The sequence below is a fragment of the Mytilus galloprovincialis genome, chromosome 11 (genome assembly GCF_965363235.1).
Source record: "Mytilus galloprovincialis chromosome 11, xbMytGall1.hap1.1, whole genome shotgun sequence".
Lineage (NCBI taxonomy): Eukaryota > Metazoa > Mollusca > Bivalvia > Mytilida > Mytilidae > Mytilus > Mytilus galloprovincialis.
Genome location: NC_134848.1, coordinates 10,786,992 through 10,809,587, shown reverse-complemented (window position 1 = coordinate 10,809,587; position 22,596 = coordinate 10,786,992). Strand labels below are relative to the sequence as shown.

The 22,596-nt window shown below is 31.4% G+C and overlaps 1 protein-coding gene across 1 annotated transcript in view; it reads left to right on the top strand.

Moving 5' to 3' along the window:
• The window catches only part of LOC143051635 (uncharacterized), a 31,534-nt gene extending 9,365 nt beyond the window's left edge, over nt 1-22,169 (top strand). The window contains exons 7-11 of the mRNA XM_076224536.1: nt 1,504-1,585; nt 2,160-2,250; nt 4,861-5,009; nt 13,482-13,623; nt 15,442-22,169. Of these exons, the coding sequence (XP_076080651.1) occupies nt 1,504-1,585; nt 2,160-2,250; nt 4,861-5,009; nt 13,482-13,623; nt 15,442-15,586 (609 nt within the window). The 3' untranslated portion in view covers nt 15,587-22,169. The remainder of the gene's footprint in view (nt 1-1,503; nt 1,586-2,159; nt 2,251-4,860; nt 5,010-13,481; nt 13,624-15,441) is intronic.
• Nucleotides 22,170-22,596: the final 427 nt, after the last annotated feature.

Here is a 22,596-nt window from a genome sequence, read left to right as displayed (position 1 = left end):
AATAATTTGCTTTAGGGGGAAACCTACAGTTAACTCTCGTTGTCTCAAACTCGGTTGACTCGAAACTTCGGATGAGTTGAAGTTTTCACATGGTCCCGAACTTTGTTCTATATAAATAGATGTAATTCGACTCCTGATTAGTCGAAATTGGATGAGTCGAAATTTCGGTTGAGTCGAACTTAATTTACGATCCCAAGGTTAACAAAAGCATTCAAATTCATTATTTATCTCAAACTAATGTACACATATGTCAAAACATGACCTCCGGGATTTAAATGGATTGAAGAGTTAATCTGACAATACACGTGTAATTAAATTTCCAGTCACTGATCACTGTATTGATTTATGGCATTCTATTTCCATGAGTGTTTACCTAAGATTATCTTTTGTAGATTTTTTATAAATAATTAGTGATACATTTTTAATTTTAATGAAAAAGTATTTAAAAATGTTTACAAAACAATTAATTGTGATTTACACTAATGAGCTTGGGTGTGTATAAAGTAAGGATTATGGCTTCCGTTGATGATCACATAAAAACTACTCAATCGGCGCCTTTAATCTTGTTGTATTTTCTTTTGAAAAGAAAAAGTGAGATAAAACAAAATGAAGAGAAATCTAAATTTTCTAAAATCTCTTGTATCCGAGAATAAACAATTTTGTCAACTATAAACGACCTGAATAACGAAACTATCGATTGGGAATTACTCTCTCGGATAAAAGCCATATGAAAAAATTATAACTGAAACAATTGAATAAGTAAAAATAATGTTATTATAATAATGAAAGACCATGACGTACAAATACATCGATCTGATACCAGAATATCGATCCCCTTCCCACATTCACCCGGATTTATTTTAGCTTTACCAAGCTAAGCAAGAGTTGTGTCCCTTGTTCTGTCAAACTTCCGGTTTTCTTTTGAGTCAAACTATGTGTATCTCGAAATATTTCTCTGGTCCGGCTGACTTCGAGATAACGAGAGTCGACTGTATTTGTATTTCGATATTACATGTTCAAGATGCTACAATATTACACATTATTTCACAATACAAAAAGAAATTAATTTCATCTTCAACTAATCTATCTTCTTTAAAATTGTTGTTTGTTTCAGGTGGAAACCTACTGGCGTTTCCCACATTACATGTCAAAGATACAAACTAAAACTACTAATTCCACATTGTAAAAAGAAATGAACTTCATCTTCAATTAATCTATCATTTATGAGTAAAGATCATTTGTTTTAGGTGGAAACCTATTTGTATTTCGATATTAAATGTTCAAGATGGTACAACATTACACCTAATTTCACAATAAAAAAAAGAAATAAAATCTTCAACTAATCTATCTTTATATTGTTGTTTCATGTAGAAATCTATTGATGTTTCTCACACAACTTGTCCAAGGTACATCATAAGACTGTTAATTTTCAAAATAGAAAAAGAAATGAATTTCATCTTCAGTTGATTTATCTTCTCTGTATATTGTTGTTGTTTGTTTTAGGTGGAGACCTACTGGTGTTTCTCGCATTATATGTCAAAGATACAACAAGACTTCACAGAAGAAGGCATGGTTAGAAAAATCGGTATGTCATTAAACTTTACAGGACTAGAGCATGTTGTAAATTCAGAACTTTTTTAATGCATTTATTATTGCAATTTCTAAAAATGAATGCAAATCCCATTTTAATTATTGCAAATTAAAACTCATTAGAAACGTTAAACATTTTAAATTTGAGTTTTTATTTTTGCAAAAACCCATACCATCACAATTTTTGCAATTTAAAAAAAAGATTGAAAAAATTAAGTTGTGCACCTGCTACTCTATTAGTCTCCTACTGATGTAGTTTTTATTGACATTAATTTACACTGTGACAAGTTTGAGATCAAGTTCAATACAATGAATTTTTAATTGGTAGAGGACTATGTATTGCTATGCAGTACTCACAGAATGCTTGGTTTTTTAGGTGAATGATTTTTGGTGTTTTGGATACTGAAACTTTCTGTTTATAATGTGTAGAGAGCTCTGCGGTCGTATAATACTGTGCCCTGCAGAGCATCTTGTTGGGGTTTGGGATACTGAAACTTTCAATATATAACTTGAAGAGAGCATGCATACAGACATCTTACTTTTAACACTCACACATTTTCTAATTTCAGAACTGGTTGTGGAACTTTTAGAAGAGATGGATTTAGAATTACTTCAGCATTTACGACAACATGATATGGGAGACTTAATGTTTTGTCATAGGTATTTGATTTTTAGATTTAAAGATCGCATTGTTCCAAGGCTTATCACTACCTTTTTTGATACACAAAATATAGTGCATTGATCATAACATTCTATACATCCTATCCATGAACATTTCAAGAAATTTATGGATAAAAAATATGCTCAGATGTTCAAGACACAAAGTGATGTTACACTTTCCAAAAAAAAATATCATAACTTTTGCAAGGTGCAGGAATCTAATATCTGTTCTAAAAATATAGATTTGTCATTGTTAACCTAACATCTTAAAAAATTGGAGTTATCTTCCTTTGTCTATAATTCCAGTTAAATCAACTACCACCAATGCAATATTTAATTTTACTTCACACTGATAGTTTGAAGCAATCTTTAACATTCAGTGCTTACAAGCTTTTTGATTAAATACTGTGGATTCATTTATTTTTATGGGTACCAATCAGGGCTTCCAAAAAATATTTGAGCCAGCCGGACATTTCATATCTGATTCCGATTTTAGTTCCTTAAGACTTAGTCACAAAAGGCAATTATGGTAATCAGATGGCCATTCCTATGATTGACATTGCATAAAAAAAAAAAAAACTTTACTTTGATATGATATGAATTTGATGTTCGGATGAAACTGTTAAATTGGCAGTGCATCATTCAAAGTGTGCACATTAGCATGCTCATATCTGCCTTAGACTTTTTATTTGTGCAAAATGACATTATCAAATCTTTAGTTTCATTTTCACATTGTTCTAACCGGATGTTGACTTGACAATGGTAAAACATGGACCATAAACGGATACGTAAAATCCGTGAATGTTTACAAAGCACGACTGAGTGAAGAAGCTCTTTCCGCGTTATTTCTTCAACAAAATACTTGAAATGAACGTTAGATACAGGTATCAATGATAATTTTAGCATTTTTGAAGAAATGTAGGATGCATAATTAAATTTCCCACCTGTGCACATGCGCACACGTGTTCTAGTTCATACGACGTAGTTCTGACGATTTTTCATTTAAAACCTTTTTAAATTTTTCATCAAATCATGTTGATAAACTAATTTCTAATAATTTTAATCTTTTGGACTGAATCAATAAGAAACAAACCGCTGAAAAGTAAGGAAAAAAAAATGTGAATAGACCGATCAATTTATACGATGTCCGGTACTGAACATAGTTCACCTGTCACCTGAACAGGTAGATTTCAGCTGTCCAACTACTAATTAGCCTTGATTAAAATTAGAAAGTATTGGATTAGGTGTTGTTTTGATAGTAATTAATCATCATGTCACATTTATGACCGGAAATGTGTTGATGTTTATGGCAAAAGGTTGGGTCAAAAAGATCGTGTATAAAATGACCGAAAAAGCCTAGAAAACTAAAAAGTATATGACCGTTTCATGCTTTGCCCAGCCGGTCTTTTACCGGACATTATACAAATGACCGGAATATATGACCGTTTTGGAAGCCTTGGTACCAATTGGCATGGATTGAAAAATGCCTGTACTTTCATGGATTTTTTATTTTGTGGTTCTGCAAAGTCTGCATACAAACCTATAGAAAATTTCCAATTCATTTAATGAATGGCTATTATCTATTTTGATTTTATTGAACCATAAAACTAATTTTTGACTCTTCACATTGAATAATCCGCGAAGCGGATTATGTAAAATGTGAAGAGTCAAAAATTAGTTTTATGGTTCAATAAAATCAAAATAAATTATTGCCATTCATTATAAATAAATTTCTATCAAAAATAAGGCTCAAAGAACTTTTTATATTATTTATATTATCAATAACAACGTACACACATGTTGGCGTATGAATACACAACGTCAGAGTGGGCGTGTCGCCATCAAAATTGACAACATTGAAAATAAAACTAATAATTTTAACCAATCAGAAGACAGTAAAAACACCAAATGTATTTATTGAATATTTGAATTCCTGATTCACATGTACCAACGGAATCCACGAAAATCTGTATCCAAATAAGAATGATGAATCCACATGTACAGTAAGCCATTATCCTCCAAAAGGATAATTCCAATAAATGGCAGAATTGTATTTTATTACCACATTATTATGCCTTTGGCAAAGAAACAGGTTTTAGCAAAGATAACAGTTTGATTTGTTTGTAGGCAAACATTTGTAAAATCTACTCTTAATTTGACATTTTGTCTACTGTTAAACGTTTACAATAGATGAATTCATTCAAAAATTCCATTCCTATGCCTTACAACAGCAAAACTATGTAAATCTGGAATATAATTCTAAAAAATTACTGAAGATTCAATTAAATGTTCAATGAAGTAAATATTTTCTACAAGCTTGTATGGAGAATTTGACAAAACCATGATATAGAATACCCATGAAAATTCATTTTTTCCTCACTACATGAAAACTGGTACCGACAAAAAAAATGAAATGACATATATACAAGAACTAAAGTCATTTGAAAGATAAAAGTATTTTTCTCAATATTTTGTCATTTACATTGGAAATTGCACTAATTACCCTATATGGCAGTGTATAGATCTTATTTATGGATAATATGCACCCCCTTTTCATCCCAAATTGGGAAAAAACGTTATTATTAAGATGAATATATCTATTATTTGCAGGTGGTTATTACTTGGATTCAAGAGAGAAATGCCTTTTCCTGATTCACTCAGATGTTTTGAGATACTTAGTAGTCATCATTTGGAACTCTCCTCTTTAGAGGCAGAAACAGCACGTAGGAAACAGACAATGAAAGAATTTCAGAATTTAGGTATTGGCTGTTAAATGTTATTATTTTAATGGCATACATATGATACTGTTACATGTCTAGATTCTTCTAATCCAAATTTAAGGTGGTACTTAACATCTTGACTAAAATTTATTTGGCTCGTTTACTTTTCATAAAATTTTGACAAAATATTTACTTTGACCCTTTGACAAAATATTTACTTTGACCCTTTGACAAAATATTTACTTTGACCCTTTGACAAAATATTTACTTTGACCCTTTGACAAAAATATAAAATTTCAAAAGATTTGAACCAACCAACTTATCAAAAAATTTACACTGGTTATATAGCAGTTTGACAAACACTAATTTTGATCAATGAGAAGCTTAATATTCCCTTAACAACACAACGTAATTAAGGAAGCTCGCTTGTCATCTTTTTGAATTTTGACAAGATTTTTGGAATCCTCTGCTTTTATCCATTTGAATGCCTTAACAAAGTTTGCCCGGTGACCCCCATTTTTCTTTTTATAATTCTTTTACATGTATAATGATAAGCTGGCTGTTAAAGTCTTATAAAATTTTAATTATTTTTTAATGGTTTTTGAGGACTTAAACTTGTCAATGATAAAGCTATGAAAAGTCAAAAGAGAACATTTTCCCGCCAAAATTTCAATGGCTAATATCTCGAAAACAAGCACGGTGACCTATATATTTTTTTTGCTTTTTTGCTTCCTTTATTAATCCCCTATCAATATATGCTACTGATTTGAAAAATAAATTACTTTGAAACTGAGAAGCCAACTCCCTTAAAACGTTAGCTGATTTTACTGAGTTATCTCCCTGTAGTGTTAGGTACCACCTTAACATGTTATTTGTGACGTTGCTTATGTTGTGCATCAGAAATACCTGAAAACCACTGTCATCAAATTAGTTAATTAAATTAGATTGCTTTTCAAAGGAAAGCACAGATACTTTTTATGGACGCTGAAGGACACAAAGCTCAAGTTAATTAAAGTGGTCTTTTGGGAGTGTGCTGGGCTCAAGGGCAAAAGGTTGTTAGTTCAAATCACAAATCTAAGTTTTCTCCCCTTATGATGAAAAGAATTAAAAAAAAAACCAATCAAACAAATCTTTTTTAGCTTTTGTAAATTCTTAACAGTGATATTTTGAAATGTATATGCAATCCTTATTACCGCAAAATTCAGATAAGTTCAATATGGGTAGCATCACTTTTACAGTTTCTTGAGTTATGTCCCTTTATAATGTTATATGCTAGGGGGGCATCATCTGTGTCCCATGGGCACATATCCTATTCATTTGTACTCCTCTATGTATTGCCTGAATCAATTGATTAGACATTTTTAAAATTTTGAGTAAAATCAACAGAAATTACAGTTCTAGTTTGTCACATTGTGCCTTGTTAGATTTCTGCAAGAGTTGCAGTCCTTTGACCTGAAAAGAATTGAGAAAGGAAAAGAAAAAAAAACAGGAAAATTGACATTGATATTTCCTGCTGTATTTCTATAAAACTTGAGATATTTTAATAGACCTTAATAGTATAAAGTCATATACATATATAGTAAGAAGAAATATCATGTTCTAGTTTTATCAAGTTTGAGAAAATTTTACAGAAGTTGTGTCTTTGAACATAGAAATTTCCTGACAAAAGTGTCCTCTTCTTTTTTAAGAAATCACTTAATCAATGAATAAAATAAAAGGGTCTGAATGGTTTTTGGGAAAAGAGAGCTTCAAGTGTCAATCCCCTATGGGGTTGGCCAGAGTGACAAGCCCTCACATCAATTGTTTTGTTTTGATAGTTTGGAAAAAAAAACAAAAAATCTTACTGAGATTGATGAGAAGGAAACACAAAAATGAATAGATTGAATTTAAACACTTTTTCACACATTTCCCTTCTGTTTCTTGTGAAATTGTCGTATTTTGAGCTCTCTCTTACACTATATACGTTTCTTTTACAATCCGGAAAATCTATATTTCGAAATATTCTAAATATATCCAACCTATTATCGTAATGACGTCAGTGATGGAATGCCACACTACGTAGAAGCAGGGATATCCTTTACTGATTATTAAAATCATTCTTAGAATTCATGCACTAATTTAAAATCGGTATTTGTTTACAATAAACATAATTATGTTTGCTGTAGATGATTCAAACATCAACATGATGCAATGATTTAATTTCTAGGTCAACTTGAAATTTATATAATTACTGGGGATACATGAGATTGGGGAGAGAAACAGCAGTTTTTGTTTTTTCTGTAAAAGTCTGTTTTGAGAATCTTCCTCAAATACAGGAGCACATCAATTGATGAGTAATTATCCACTAACATAAAAGTTAATGTATCTGAACACTTAAAATGTGACATTTAGTATATATGATAAGTAGTCTTCCATTTAAATCAAATTGTGTGTACTAACTTATCATTGTAATGGTGAAAAATATAAGAAATTAAAAAAAATTCACTTTGTAGTTTAAACCTATTTATTCATGAAATTTACTTATATATCAAAATGTAGGATCTGGAAACAAGCTTCACAGCTTATATCAATCATATTGGTTTTTATAAGTACATGCATTCCTGTAATGAGAGTTGTAACTGGAACTTTATCAATGGAAATTTAAAACTGAATAGATTTTTCAGTCCTCACTTTCTTGAGAAAAAAGATTAAAAATCTTAAAGTAACTGTCACAACAAATGGAGAATGACCTTAGCCTGGTTCACAATCAAAATGTTGTTTAATGATAGAATTCAGTTGATTTTAGGTAATTAACTTTTAAATTTTTTTGATTGAGAAGGTGCAGATCTCTTCCAGAAAACAAACGACACAACGGAAACACAACGTTAAAATGTTACACACACAGAAACGATCTATGATATAACAATGGCCGTTTTCCTGACTTGGTACAGGACATTTTTAAAGATAAAAAGGGTGGGTTGAACCTGGTTTTGTGGCATGCCAAACCTCACACTTTAATGGCAATGTTAAATATAACATTGAAATGACAACATAATATTACAGGACTACAATACAAATAAATAGGAGAACGTATTAGACAAAGAAACACATGATTAATAGATAACAAAAGGCATCAGGTTTAAAAATCAATTCACCAAGAACGCACCTCCTTCACACAAGACTCACCAGTGACGCCCAGATATAAAAGATCGAAAGTGAAAAAAAGTACAAAGTTGTACAGCACTGAAGATCAAAAGTTTAAAAAGGTTGTGTCAAATATGGCTATGTTTTTATGCTTGGGATAAGAACATCCTTATTATTTAGAACAATTTATGCTATTGCAAGCAGTAAATTTTATCAAATGAATATAAAAGATATACATAATGAAATTGAAGTATTAACTAATTACAGAAAACAAAACCCGAATACATAATGCAAAGACCAACACAGAAAAATAGACACACCCGACTTAGTCCAGGCCTCAACGCAAAAAATCATAAAGATTACGTCACATACGAAGTGGTGAAAAGGCACAAAAATTACGTCACATTTGAATTTCTGAAAAAGCACAAATGAGTAATGGGCCAATTGTGCAGAATAATGGAAAAAAATAGTAAGAAAAAAAAAAGAAAAAATGTCCAAAAAAAAGATCTAGAGAATGATAAGGTGCTAAATAATACTTAAATTATTTACCACCTCATTATTCTTTATTCTTCTTTTTTTTTGGCCACTTTTTCTTTATTTTTTTCTCACTATTTTTATATGACGCAAACATTGAAAATTTTTTGGTCGTATATTGGTATCACGTTGGTGTCGTCGTTGTCTGTGTCATCCTCGTCCGAAAGCATTTGGTTTTCGCACCCTAACTTTAGTAAAAGTAAATAGAAATCTATGAAATTTAAACACAAGGTTTATGACCATAAAAGGAAGGTTGCGATTGATTTTGGGTGTTTTGGTCCCAACAGTTTAGGAATTAGCCACAAAGGGGCCAAATAAGCATTTTTCTTGGTTTTCACACAATAACTTTAGTATAAGTGAACAGAAATCTATGAAATTTTAACATAAGGTCTATGACCACTAAAGGAAGGTTTGAATTGATTTTGGGAGTTTAAGTCCCAACAGTTTAGGAATTAGGGGCCAAAAACAGGTCCCAAAATAAGCATTTTTATACGACCGCAAAATTTGAAAAATTTTTCGTCGTATATTGCTATCACGTTGGCGTCGGCGTCGTCGTCGTCGTCGTCGTCCTGCGTCCGAATACTTTTAGTTTTCGCACTCTAACTTTAGTAAAAGTGAATGGAAATCTATGAAATTTTAACACAAGGTTTATGACCACAAAAGGAAGGTTGGTATTGATTTTGGGAGTTTTGGTCCCAACATTTTAGGAATTAGGGGCCAAAAAGGGCCCAAATAAGCATTTTCTTGGTTTTCGCACTATAACTTTAAGTTAATAGAAATCTATGAAATTTTGACACAAGGTTTATGACCACAAAAGAACGATTGGGATTGATTTTGGGAGTTTTGGTTTCAACAGTTTAGGAATTAGGGGCCAAAAAAGGGCCCAAATAAGCATTATTCTTGGTTTTCGCACAATGACTTTAGTTTAAGTAAATAGAAATCAATGAAATTTAAACACAATGTTAATGACTACAAAAGGAAGGTTGGTATTGATTTTGGGAGTTAAGGTCCCAACAGTTTAGGAATTAGGGGCCAAAAAGGGACCCAAATAAGCATTTTTCTTGGTTTTCGCACCATAACGTTAGTATAAGTAAATAGAAATCTATGAAATTTAAACACAAGGTTTATGACCATAAAAGGAAGGTTGGTATTGATTTTGGGAGTTTTGGTCCCAACAGAATAAGGGGCCCAAAGGGTCCAAAATTAAACTTTGCTTGATTTCATCAAAATTGAATAATTGGGGTTCTTTGATATGCCGAATCTAACTGTCATGACTGTGTATGTAGATTCTTAACCTTTGGTCCCGTTTTCAAATTGGTCTACATTAAGGTCCAAAGGGTCCAAAATTAAACTTAGTTTGATTTTGACAAAAAATGAATCAGTTAGGTTCTTTGATATGCTGAATCTAAAAATGTACTTAGATTCTTGATTATTGGCCCAGTTTTCAAGTTGGTCCAAATCGGGGTCCAAAATTAAACTTTGTTTGATTTCATCAAAAATTGAATAAATGGGGTTCTTTGATATACCAAATCTAACTGTGTATGTAGATTCTTCATTTTTGGTCCTGTTTTCAAATTGGTCTACACTAAAGTCCAAAGGGTCCAAAATTAAACTTAGTCTGATTTTAACAAAAATTGAAATCTTGGGGTTCTTTGATATGCTGAATCCAAAAATGTACTTAGATTTTTTATTATGGGCCCAGTTTTCAAGTTGGTCCAAATCAGGATCCAAAATTATTATATTAAGTATTGTGCAATAGCAAGTCTTTTCAATTGCACAGTATTGCGCAATGGCAAGAAATATCTAATTGCACAATATTGTGAAATAGCAAATTTTTTTTTTAATTAGAGTTATCTTTCTTTGTCCAGAATAGTAAGCAAGAAATATCTAATTGCAAAATATTGTGCAATAGCAATATTTTTTTTAATTGGAGTTATCTTTCTTTGTCCAGAATCAACTTAAATCTTTGTTATATACAATATACAATGTATATTCACTTTTTACTACCCACTGATAAATTAAAATAATCTTTACCATTCAGTGATAACAAGCAGTTTTTTTACATCTTAATATTTTATGATGTATTTAAATGAGTAGCTATTGTTGCAAACTCCATTAGAAATTTTAATTGAGATTAGTTTTGGAATAAGGGAAAGGGGAATGTGATTAAAAAAATTGGGTTCAATTTTTCTCATTTGAAATTTCATAAATAAAAAAGAAAATTTCTTCTAACATTTTTTTGAGAGGATTAATATTCAACAGCATAGTGAATTGCTCTAAGAGAAAACAAAAATTTTAAGTTCATTAGAACACATTCATTCTGTGTCAGAAACCTATGCTATGTCAACTATTTAATCACAATCCAAATTTAGAGCTGAATCCAGCTTGAATGTTGTGTCCATACTTGCCCCAACTGTTCAGGGTTCAACCTCTGCGGTCGTATAAAGCTACGCCCTGCGGAGCATCTGGTTCTTGTTTTTTGCACAATAACTTTAGTATAAGTTAATAGAAATCTATGAAATTTTAACACAAGGTTTATGACCACAAAAGGAAGGTTTGGATTGATTTTGGGAGTTTTGGTCCCAACGAATTAGGGGCCAAAAGGGTCCAAAAGTAAACTTTGTTTGATTTCATCAAAAATTGAACTATTGGGGTTCTTTGATATACCGAATCTAACAGTGTATTTAGATTCTTAATTTTTGGTCCTGTTTTCAAATTGGTCTACATTAAGGTCCAAAGGGTCCAAAATTAAACTTAGTTTGATTTTAACAAAAATTGAATTCTTGGGGTTCTTTGATATGCTGAATCTAAACATGTACTTAGTTTTTTATTATGGGCCCAGTTTTCCAGTTGGTCCAAATCGGGGTCCAAAATTAAACTTTGTTTGATTTCAACAAAAATTCAATATATGGGGCTCTTCAATATGCTGAATCTAACCATGTATTTAGATTTTTAATATTTAGGACCGGTTATCAAATTGGTCCACATTGAGGTCTAAAGGGTCCAAAATTGAACTTTATTTGATGTCATAAAAAATTGAATTCTTGGGGTTTTTTGATATGATGAATCTAACCATGTATTTAGATTTTGGATATTGGAATACCACAAAGGGATGGTAAGAATTGTCTTTGGGAGTTATGGCTCAAACTGTTAAGGAATAAGGTGCAAAAAAGGGTGGAAAAGGGTTTCCAGGTTAATGGACAGTTACTTAAGTACAAAACATAATTTAAAAACAGTGTAAGGTTGGTAATTGAAACTCATTTTTATATCTCACCTAAACTGCTCTTAAATTATGTATATATTGGAAATTTGCCAAAAACTTTAGTTTAATGAACTTCATTGGAAATATGCCAATATAAAATGTTGCATTGGAGTTATCTTTCTTTGTCCAGAATAGTAGTAAACTCCATTAGAAATTTGAATTGAGATCATTTTTGGAATAAGGGAAAGGGGGAGGTGAACAAAAATTGGTGGGGTTCAATTTTTCTTATTTCAGATTTCAGAAATGAAAAAGAAAATTTCTTCAAATATCAAAGGATTAATATTCAACAGCATAGTGAATTGATCAAAAGCAAAAAAAAACATTTTAAGTTCAATAGACTACATTCATTCTGTGTCAGAAACCTATGCTGTGTCAACTATTTAATCACAATCCAAATTCAGAGCTGTATCCAGTTTGAATGTTGTGTCCATACTAGCCCCAACCGTTCAGGGTTCAACCTCTGCGGTTGTATAAAGCTGTGCCCTGCGGAGCATCTGGTTACTTATGAGTTTATTTGTTACTTATTTCCCTTTGCAATATTTCACAGCTAGACATGTTAGACTGAGTGCAAATTATTTCATTAACACGTTTCTTCTTGCAGATTTATTTCATTAACACGTTTCTTCTTGCAGATTTATTTCATTAACACGTTTCTTCTTGCAGATTTATTTCATTAACACGTTTATTCTTTTACATTTATTCAATTAACATGTTTTTTCTTGTAGATTTATTTCATTAACAAGTTTGATGGCAGCGAAGACGTCAACTATTGTATAATGCTTAATATTTTAGAAAGTAGAAGACCTCCCAGGTGTTTTCTTCCTTATATGCAGATGAATTATGTTATAAAGTTTCTGTCTGTAATATATCCAGTATCCTTGACCTCATTTTCATGGTTCATCGACTGCTTGAAAATAATTTTAGAGTTTTTTTGTCATCTGAAATATTCACTTATTATGTCCTGAGTAATTAATGAAATAACTATATTTGGTACTGTGGATTAATTACTATTTGTTGGATACCAATTTTCCTGGGTTTCTTGGGTATAGGTGAACCACGAATTAAAATGTTCAACGAATAACATATTTTCAATAGGTTTTGTATGCAGAGATTGGCAAAACAACAAAACCAAATATCCATGAATATTTTTAGTTTTCAACAATCCACAAAAAAATGATACCAACGAAAAGAATTAAATCCACAGTATACCATGTATGGGTTCACCTGACCTGTCATTTCACGGATCAGTGATTACGGTTAAGTTTTATTATACAATATAAAAAAGAAGATGTGGTATGATTGCCAATGAGACAACTATCCACAAAAGACCAAAATGACACAGACATTAACAACTATAGGTCACTGTATGGCCTTCAACAATGAGAAAAGCCCATACCGCATAGTCAGCTATAATAGGCCCCGATAAGACAATGTAAAACAATTCAAACGAGAAAACTAACGGCTTTATTTATGTAAAAAATTGAACGAAAAACAAATATGTAACACATAAACAAACAACAACCACTGAATTACAGGCTCCTGATACAAGTCTGTATCACAGATAATATATAATCACATAACGTGTATTTTAGGTGGAATAACAAGAACAGCCAGGTTGGATACAGAATGTGAATACACATTTGAGTTGTTCATGTGTTTAGCTTTGTTAGAAGAATGTCGGGAAGATTTATTACAGAGTACAGATACTGCTGCTGTATTTACTGTTATAAACAAGTAAGTTGCTATTGGTTGCCAGTGTAAATTTTGTTTTTATGCCCCACCTATGATAGTAGAGGGGCATTATGTTTTCTGGTCTGTGCCTCTGTTCGTCCGTCTGTGCGTCCGTTCGTCCTGCTCAGGTTAAAGTTTTTAGTCAAGGTAGTTTTTGATGAAGTTGAAGTTCAATCAAAATTGAAACTTACTACACATGTTCCCCATGATATGATCTTTCTATTTTAATGCCAAATTATAGTTTTGACCCCAATTTCATGGTCCACTGAACATAGAAAATGATAGTGCGAAGCTCAGGTTAAAGTTTTTGGTCAAGGTAGTTTTTGATGAAGTTAAAGTCCAATCAACTTGAAACTTAGTATACATGTTCCCTATGATATGGTCTTTCTAAATTTAATTCCAAATTAAAGTATTGACCCCAATTTCACAGTCCACTGAACACGGAAAGTTATAGTGCGAGTGGGGCATCCGTGTACTATGGACACATTCTTGTCATGTTATTATTTTGATATTATGAAGGGCTTTGGAGATCCTGGTTTCTGATTTGAATCAATGCGGTTTTTGTAACACTCGAGGTTTTCAATGTTTTGCATTTTGTTTTGAGTTCCTTCATTTTTCTGTTTCTTGCCCCTTCCCAAAAAGTTCTTTTCCAGTTCAAAGTATTACGTGAAAAACTACAATTAATTCTTATTCAAAACTTCCCAATGTCCATTAAAATGGTACATTCCCCCCCCCCCCCCCCCCAAAAAAAAAAAGGGCAAAGGTAGTTTTGAAAAAAGACAACAATATCACTGAGAGGGTCAAAATTACTAAAGGTTTTGCCAATTACAGTTGAGGTAATCTATTCTTGGTAAAAATCTTAAGAATATCAATTTATTTGAAAGTTTTCTAAATAGTTCATTAAGTGTATGAATGAATACAAAAGTTATCTGTTCCATTATAACACTTAAAAGGGACACCTGTATCTTCATGCTGGCATATAATAAACAATTCACACTAAAACTTTGTATCAAAGGTTTATTTTTATATTAATTGCTTAATTTTCATTTAACATTTTCACATGATAATATTTGTTATCTGAACTGTGAGTTCATTGAGTGAAACACAATCCTCTAGGTCATGTAGGTCATTGCAATGCTCTTGCTTTTAGACCAAAAATTTTTTTTTAAAATGTATCCCATGTTTTGATCCATCATCATGGTCTATATATTTTCAGAAATTAAAAAAAAAATATTATTTTAAATATCAATATAAATTGTTTTAATGCATATTAAGATTAACCTGCATAATCTGTATTTTTTTCCATTAAGGATGATGATTGATTTGTATGGTACCGTATAGCAGGTTATTTTTGCTGGTGTAAATTTTTCGTTTTCGTTTATTTTCACAGATAGAACAAAAGTGCCAAAATAAAATTTTAAATTTAAAAGTTTTATGCTAATTAAGGTATTGATAAAAGTTTTCAATCCGCCAAAATATTTGCTATACCTTATTCATTGAAAATCGTGAAATTTTACACCAGCGAAAATTACTGGCAATAAGGAACTATTTGTTCTTTTATGACTCCTGTCATGGACAAAGGCGGCATTAAGGATTACTCTTGTACATCCCAAAATTTGTTTCTGTTTTTTGCCGTTTTTTAACCTGAAACAATTGTTATGAAACTTATCTTCAATGCTTATTTCAATTGAATACTGATCAAGTTCCAATTTGTCGCTATCACCCTTCTCTAGTTATGTCCCTTTTTAAATGAAAAAAAAGGGTTTTTTTTGGTTCCGTGTAAAGGTTGACCTGGGTAATGTTTTATCTTATTCTTTTCAGTGTGAAAATTGACCTGGATGATATTTTGTGTAAATCGGCTGATCTTTTCTACAAATACTGCAAGAAGAGTGTTGACGATAGTTTTCTAATGGTAGAACTTCCCTCAGCTGGTTACAGGAGACATAAACTGGCCTTTAGAAAATGAAGAATCCACGCCACCTACTAATTACATAAATGTATCAAGTTTACCCCCATAACGATAGTTTTATTATGGTAGAACTACCATCATCTAGCAGTAGGTGACATAAACTGGCCTTCAGAAAATGAATGATCTAACCCACCTACTTCTATATATACATGTATCAAGTTTACCGCCATAACAATAGTTTTCTGAAGGTAGAACTTCCATCAGCTAACAGTATTAGATATAAACTGGACTTTAGAAAATGAAGGATCTAAATGACCTTCTTTATATATACATGTATCAAGTTTACGGCCATAACGATAGTTTTCTGATGGTAGAACTTCCGTCAGCTGGAAAAAAGAGACATAAACTGGCCTTTAGAAAATGAATGATCTTCGCCACCTACTTATATACATGTATCAATTTCGGAAAGATATTTTGGAGTTTGCAGTTGTATATCATATTTTGTTTTAAAAGATAACAGCTGTAAAAATTTCTAGCACAAGAAATAATGCAAATTCCATAATTAAAAACAATTCCAAGTTCAAATAATACCCTGTTATATGATCATGATGATGATTGACGTAAACAAATTATTTGTACACTACCTTGAACTGTGGTGTACATCTAATTAACACATCACATTATTTTTGTGATAAAAAGCTCATACCAAGTTGTTAATAAAATTTATTTTGATTGCTAAAAGACCTTTTTACACTAAATTGAACTGTAGTGCACGTCCTGCTTAACACGTTACATTATTTTTGTTTCAAAAGCAATTATTTTTGTGATAACAAGTTTACATGGAAGTTGTAAATGTATTTTGATTGTGAAAAGACCTTTTTAAAACAATTTTTTCATTAAAAGATATTTAATTTCAATCAGGTGTTAGGAATGATTGCTATAACTGACCTTATTTACTAGATAAGTACTCAACGACTTTGTTTTGTAAATGGCTGTTTCAGAATCTAAAGCATCATGGGTAATTTCATTGTTCGTACCCCAAAATGAAAATAACGTCACGTCATTGGTTGAATTACCATTGTTTATGACGTTTTTAACCAATCACGACGTTTTGGTGTACACTTTCGAAAATATTACCCAGAATGCATTAGATTCTGAAACGGCGAATTCACAGTTGTGCTGTGATTGTTAGTTTGCTTAGAATTCCACTCAAAGGGTGCTAGATGCACTCTTTAACTTGCAGTGATTCGTACCTGCCAACCCTAGGCCTCCTGTTTTGAGGGGAAATCTCTCAAGCAAACTATACAATTCTGGAAATCTCTAAGGGGGAGGTCTTTCTCTTGAAGGTTTCAAAGTTTGGCTGGTATAATTGAAATTGGAGTTTTTTTAATGCTCCCTGGTGTTGACCTCACTGTGACTTTGAAATGAACTTCCAACAGCAATAAAAGCCCTGTTTCTTGTTTTTAGTGTTTATTTTAATTTGCACGTACTGATTTTGTGTCCTGGATAGATACCCGTCTCCTTTCTTTTCTATTAAATCAAAATGGCAGAGAAAAATTCATTTTACAAGACATTGAACTGTAGTACATCTGATTAAAGCATTCCATCATTTTGTCTAGAAAGCAATTATTGTTGTCTACTACACGTATAAACACGATTTTGGATTTCTTGCAACATGGCATCTTATAAACCAAGTCATCTTTAAATGTCTTTACCCCTACAGAAAAAAAAGTTGAGGGCCAGTTGATGGCCATATGGCGGACAGTTGAGGACTAGCTGTTTTAAGCAAAATAGTTGAGGGCTAGGTGTTGAGCATCTTAGCTCAACCCAAACCTGGCCAAGCACTGTATGTTTGATAGATGTCGCTCAACTGGCCCTCAACTGAAGCTGGCCATTAAGTTGAGGAAAAGTTGAGCAATTGATCTTTGGTTTTCATATAGTTGAGCAAAAGTTGAGCATTCAGACTTTGAAATTTTTGTAGTTGAGGAAAAGTTGAGCGTTCAGACTTTGAAATTTTTGTAGTTGAGGAAAAGTTGAGCGTTCAGACTTTGAAATTTTTGTAGTTGAAGAAAAGTTGAGCATCCATACTTTGATATTTTTTTTTATAGTTGAGCAAAAGTTGAGCAATTAGAAATATGACCTCAGGTGATATAAATGTTTAGTGCCATCTGTTTTCTGTGTGTATAGTGCAAATGGACAGAAAGTATCATTATAAATGTACACAAAGTTTGAGGCAAAATTAAGGGAAGCACATGTTTTTATACATTTTACTGTATTGTAACTTAACTATAACTTTAACATTAAGATAAAAAACAAACAGTATTTCTTTTATTATAAGATATATCAAATATTCAAGATTTATGTAATTAACAGTTATTATTAGGGGCAAATCTCAAAGGGATCACACTATCACAATACCCTAAAGAACCTCAAACATTTAAAATTTGAACTGGGTTTGAGCATACACATGGCAAGCAAAGATGTCTTCTAGCTATCATGAATAAAATATGAATTTTACAATGGGTAACAGTATACAAAAAAAAGTTACAAATAACTGTATTGACATTGAAAAGTGCAGTGTATCCTTCTGATGACATGACTCTTGGATTTAGGAAGATTGATGTTTTACACATATTTCTGGAAACATCTTTTGGTAAGTACATTGGATAAGATTTGATTTCCACCATTTTGAATAAGTGTATATGCTCTTTTAGTTCAAAATAGTGATATTTAAAGTGTCTTCTTAACTTTTAAGGGTGAAGAAAAAATTGAGACATATTTATTTTATTATTAAGACAATTTGTTTTAGAAAGTATTACTAATAAAAATAAGAATATTCTAATATAATAAATTTGGTATAAAACTACAGATCTATTCTTATTTACTAGATAACTTTCGAAAAGCAAGGATAAAGCATTCATGTAGTTTGTTGTGAGTTGAGATCTTTCAGCAGTATTTTGGCTAAAAAAAAATACACAATTTAAATTTATTTTTTCTACAATGTGTAGTCATCAGTTTGCAATTACCACCATGACCACATAATGCTCAACTTTTAAAGACCTAGCCCTCAACTTTTAATGACCTGGTCCTCAACTGTTGGCCAGGTAGCCCTCAACTCTTATTGCTCAACTGTTGGACACCTAGCCCTCAACTATGATATTTTCTCAATGTTGCTAAAAAAAAATCAAGGTAGCCCTCAACTGGCCCTCAACTATTTGCTCAACTGATGGCCAGCTAGCCCTCAACTGCCCCTCAACTGTTAGTTCAACTGGCCGCCAGTTGGCCTAGTGATCATTTTTTCTGTATGGGAAACCAAAATTCATACCAGTTTTAGAAGTTTTTAAAAATTTACCTTGGGAACTAAAGCTTGTTTGAATGTGACCTAAACCTCTCTCTAGTATGAAAGTTCAATACAATTCCATTGTAAATATGACAACAATGTGTAAGCAAACCAAATAGACATGATAGGGAAAAATGTCCAAAATTGGATTTCAGTAGTTCGTTTTACTCTTAATCACTTTAAAAACAATTAATCTTAATAACTTTTAAATCAAAGAACTATGTCAACAAAGAAAAACAAACTGGCTTCTACTCAAATTCGATGTCTCAAATGATGAAAAAATGTGTAAATACATTTGGTAAAAAGAGTGAGTTCTTGACCTCCCCAGGAGGTGACTTTTCCAAAGAGTTAGATTTAAAGTGTAAATAGATAAAAGAAGGAGTCTCCATCCTAGAATTTATGTATTGGCAGGTATGTCAAATAGAATAGTTTTGTAATAGACTATTTTGATATTACCAACTTTTGACTTCTGATTATATAAATTTTTAACAGGTAAACTAATCCTTTGTAGATTCATAATAGTTTGTCAAATAAGAAGTAAAATCAAAAATGAAATTAGTGCTATTTGGGAAGGGGGTGGGGGAGAGTTTAATGTTTTTGTCATGTATGTATATATAAAACATAAAAGGCAGTAAATTTCCCCCTAATTTGTATAGGTTTTGATTAAACTTCTTTAACATGTTTAAGTTGCTCTTGCTTGACCAATTACCAATATGTCCAACCAAAGGTAAGGTGACCTGTCGAAAAAACAACAACTCAGGAATCAAAAGCGGGTAATATGAATAAAGTCTAATAAAATATGTATTTGTGGTTATGGAGATATTGAATTGTTGTATAATATTTTGTCTGTAACGAATTCATACAATGTATATTCTTGAATCATTAAGTTACTGGAACCAAAATTGTTTTACATTTATTTATATATGAGATGTTAATTATTTTATAGTGATTGTTTATGCTTTTGATAAGTAAATTGTGTTAAAACCAAAATTTATTTGCAAGGTAATATAGATGCAACTTGTGTATGTTATTGATTTGAATTATTCTCAGTATTTAAAGGTCAACAATTTTCTCAGTATTATTATGATATTTTTTAAAGCCTATGGACTAATTTCTGTTTGCTGAATGCTACACAATAAAATAATTTAATTTTTAAGAATGGCCTTTTTTGTATATATATTATAACACATGCTGATGAAATAATTTAGCCCTTTAAATTTCACCCATGTTTTTCCTCAAAGATTATTGATAATTTAAAATATTTTCCTGTGTTTAAAATTTCTATAGCATAATGTTTTCATTATTTTATTATCTTGATTTTCTTATGATCAAGAATGAATAACAGAGTGAAATGTATCTGCTTTATTTTAACTCAGTATAAAGTTAATTGTTACTATGAATAGAACTTAAGCCATTTCTTGCCGTACCCTTGCAAAAGAATATTATTATACCCCAGGCAACGAAGTTGCGGAGGGTATAATGTTTTTGACCCGTCCGTCAGTCTGACCGTCCGCCCTTCAGTCCTGTTTCTTGTCATTGCAACTCCTCTCAAACCACACAACAGAATTTCACGAAACCTTTTTAGATGAAAAGGACATATTATGTAGTTGTGCATATCGACAGGAAATTACGATTCAATTTTTTTTCTAGGAGTTATGCCCCTTTGAACTTATTTGCTTCAATGTACTACTGCAACAACTACACAACAGAATTTCATGAAACCTTTTAAGATAATAAGGACATACTATGTAGATGTGCATATCGACAGGAAATTACGATTCAATTTTTTTTCTAGGAGTTACGACCCTTTGAACTTATTTGCTTTAAGGTACTACTTCAACAGTTTGTCATCTCAACTCCTTTGAAACCACACAACAGAATTTCATGAAACTTTGTAGATAATAAGGACATACTACATAGATGTGCATATCGACAGGAAATTACGATTCATTTTTTTTCTAGGAGTAAAGACCCTTTGAACTTATTTGCTTCAATGTACTTCTGCAACAGTTTGTCATCTCAGCTCCTCTGAAACCACACAACAGAATTTCATGAAATTTTGTAGATAATAAGGACATACTATGTAGATGTGCATATTGACAGGAAATTATTATTCAATATTTTTTCTTATACAATTTTTTTTTCTTACACTTATTTAATTTCTCCAATGACAATGTGGGGACGTGGGGTATGTGAGCGTGCTCACTATGGTTCTTTAATTTTACTTGCTTTCAAATTCTGCTGAGACATTGCTTAAAGGAATTATTTGTCATTTGATCATTATCTTTTATCAAGGGCACAATGAACCAATGTCATATGTTCATAAAATTTTTGTCTCACCTATATGACTCAGTGGAGGTGTCCTGTTTACAATTAATGTCAACATTTCAATTTTATTTACAATTAATGTCAACATTTCAATTTTATTAACGAAATTACATACACGCTAGACATATCTCTGTGCCAACAATTTATTTAATGTATATTTGCCTGTCTCTAGTCAGTAAATGTTACTTTTTTGTTACTTTTGTTATTTTCAACTTTTTGATATTTTGGTGATGGCCATCATTTAACTTGTGCTGTTATTGTTTTGTTCACTTACTTTTCTTTCAAACACAAAGAAAATTAATGAGTTTTAATACTTTTAAAAATGGCTTTTAAAACAGTATGTTATAAAATTATTTGCGATAATTATAGAAAAAATAATTAGTGGTTTAATCCGACAGGTTTCAATGTTTAATACACAACACGTTGCAGTCAAAGTAATTTTGAGCATTTCTCCCTAAATTTGAATTTGAATGTGTCAATATTCAGTGGCAATCCAGAAGTTAATTCCAGGAAAAAAACATGGTAGGTGAAGACACAACATTATAGTTTGTCTAAGTGATAAGGACAAAGAAAATATATTCTGTTACAAATTAACATAAAAATTATGGTTTTTAAAACTCATACATTTTCCTGGAATGGTCCTTAATTATATATGATAGAATTGTTAAATGATTTAACTGTTTGTTTATGTGCCATATCATACTGAGGCCCCTCATGGGGGGTCCTAGTAATCACATAATCACCATTTTTTTGCCAATATAATCACATAATCATTAAATATTTGCTTATCTTTAGTAATCAAATAATCATAAACTAAAAATACAGTCCTAGGTAATCAAATAATCATGAAATATTTGGCTTAATAATCAAATAATCATTAAAAAAAACGGCCAAGTAATCACATAATCAAAAACCCCATGAGGGCCCTCCATACTGATCAAATGTTTATCAAAATAAAACTAATAAAACCATCTCCTGTTTTATATTGATTTTTTACCTTAGAACTATTCCAGGGAAAAAATATGTTTTGGCACCACACTGTGGTGCGTTGGATAGAAATAGCCCTTATGCCAGTGATTGTATAAACAATATAAATGTACATGTAAATGACTTTGATTGGTTTTGGAACTTTCAAATATAATTTAAAAGATGAAATTTGGTCTATATAGTAGGGTTCTTGTATCAAATCAATTTCAAAAGTGTACCCGACACAGCTCACATAATATTTGTTTGTGGGAAAAACATGAAATATGGAAGAAGCAAATACAAATTCTTATATATTTGAAAATAAAATTATTGGTGGAGGAGTATGAAAAAACGTTTGTCAAGTACACCCCGTGACCCTAAGCCATAGATTTTTACCTGGAATAGCTCATTACAATAATAGTGAGTTGTTAAG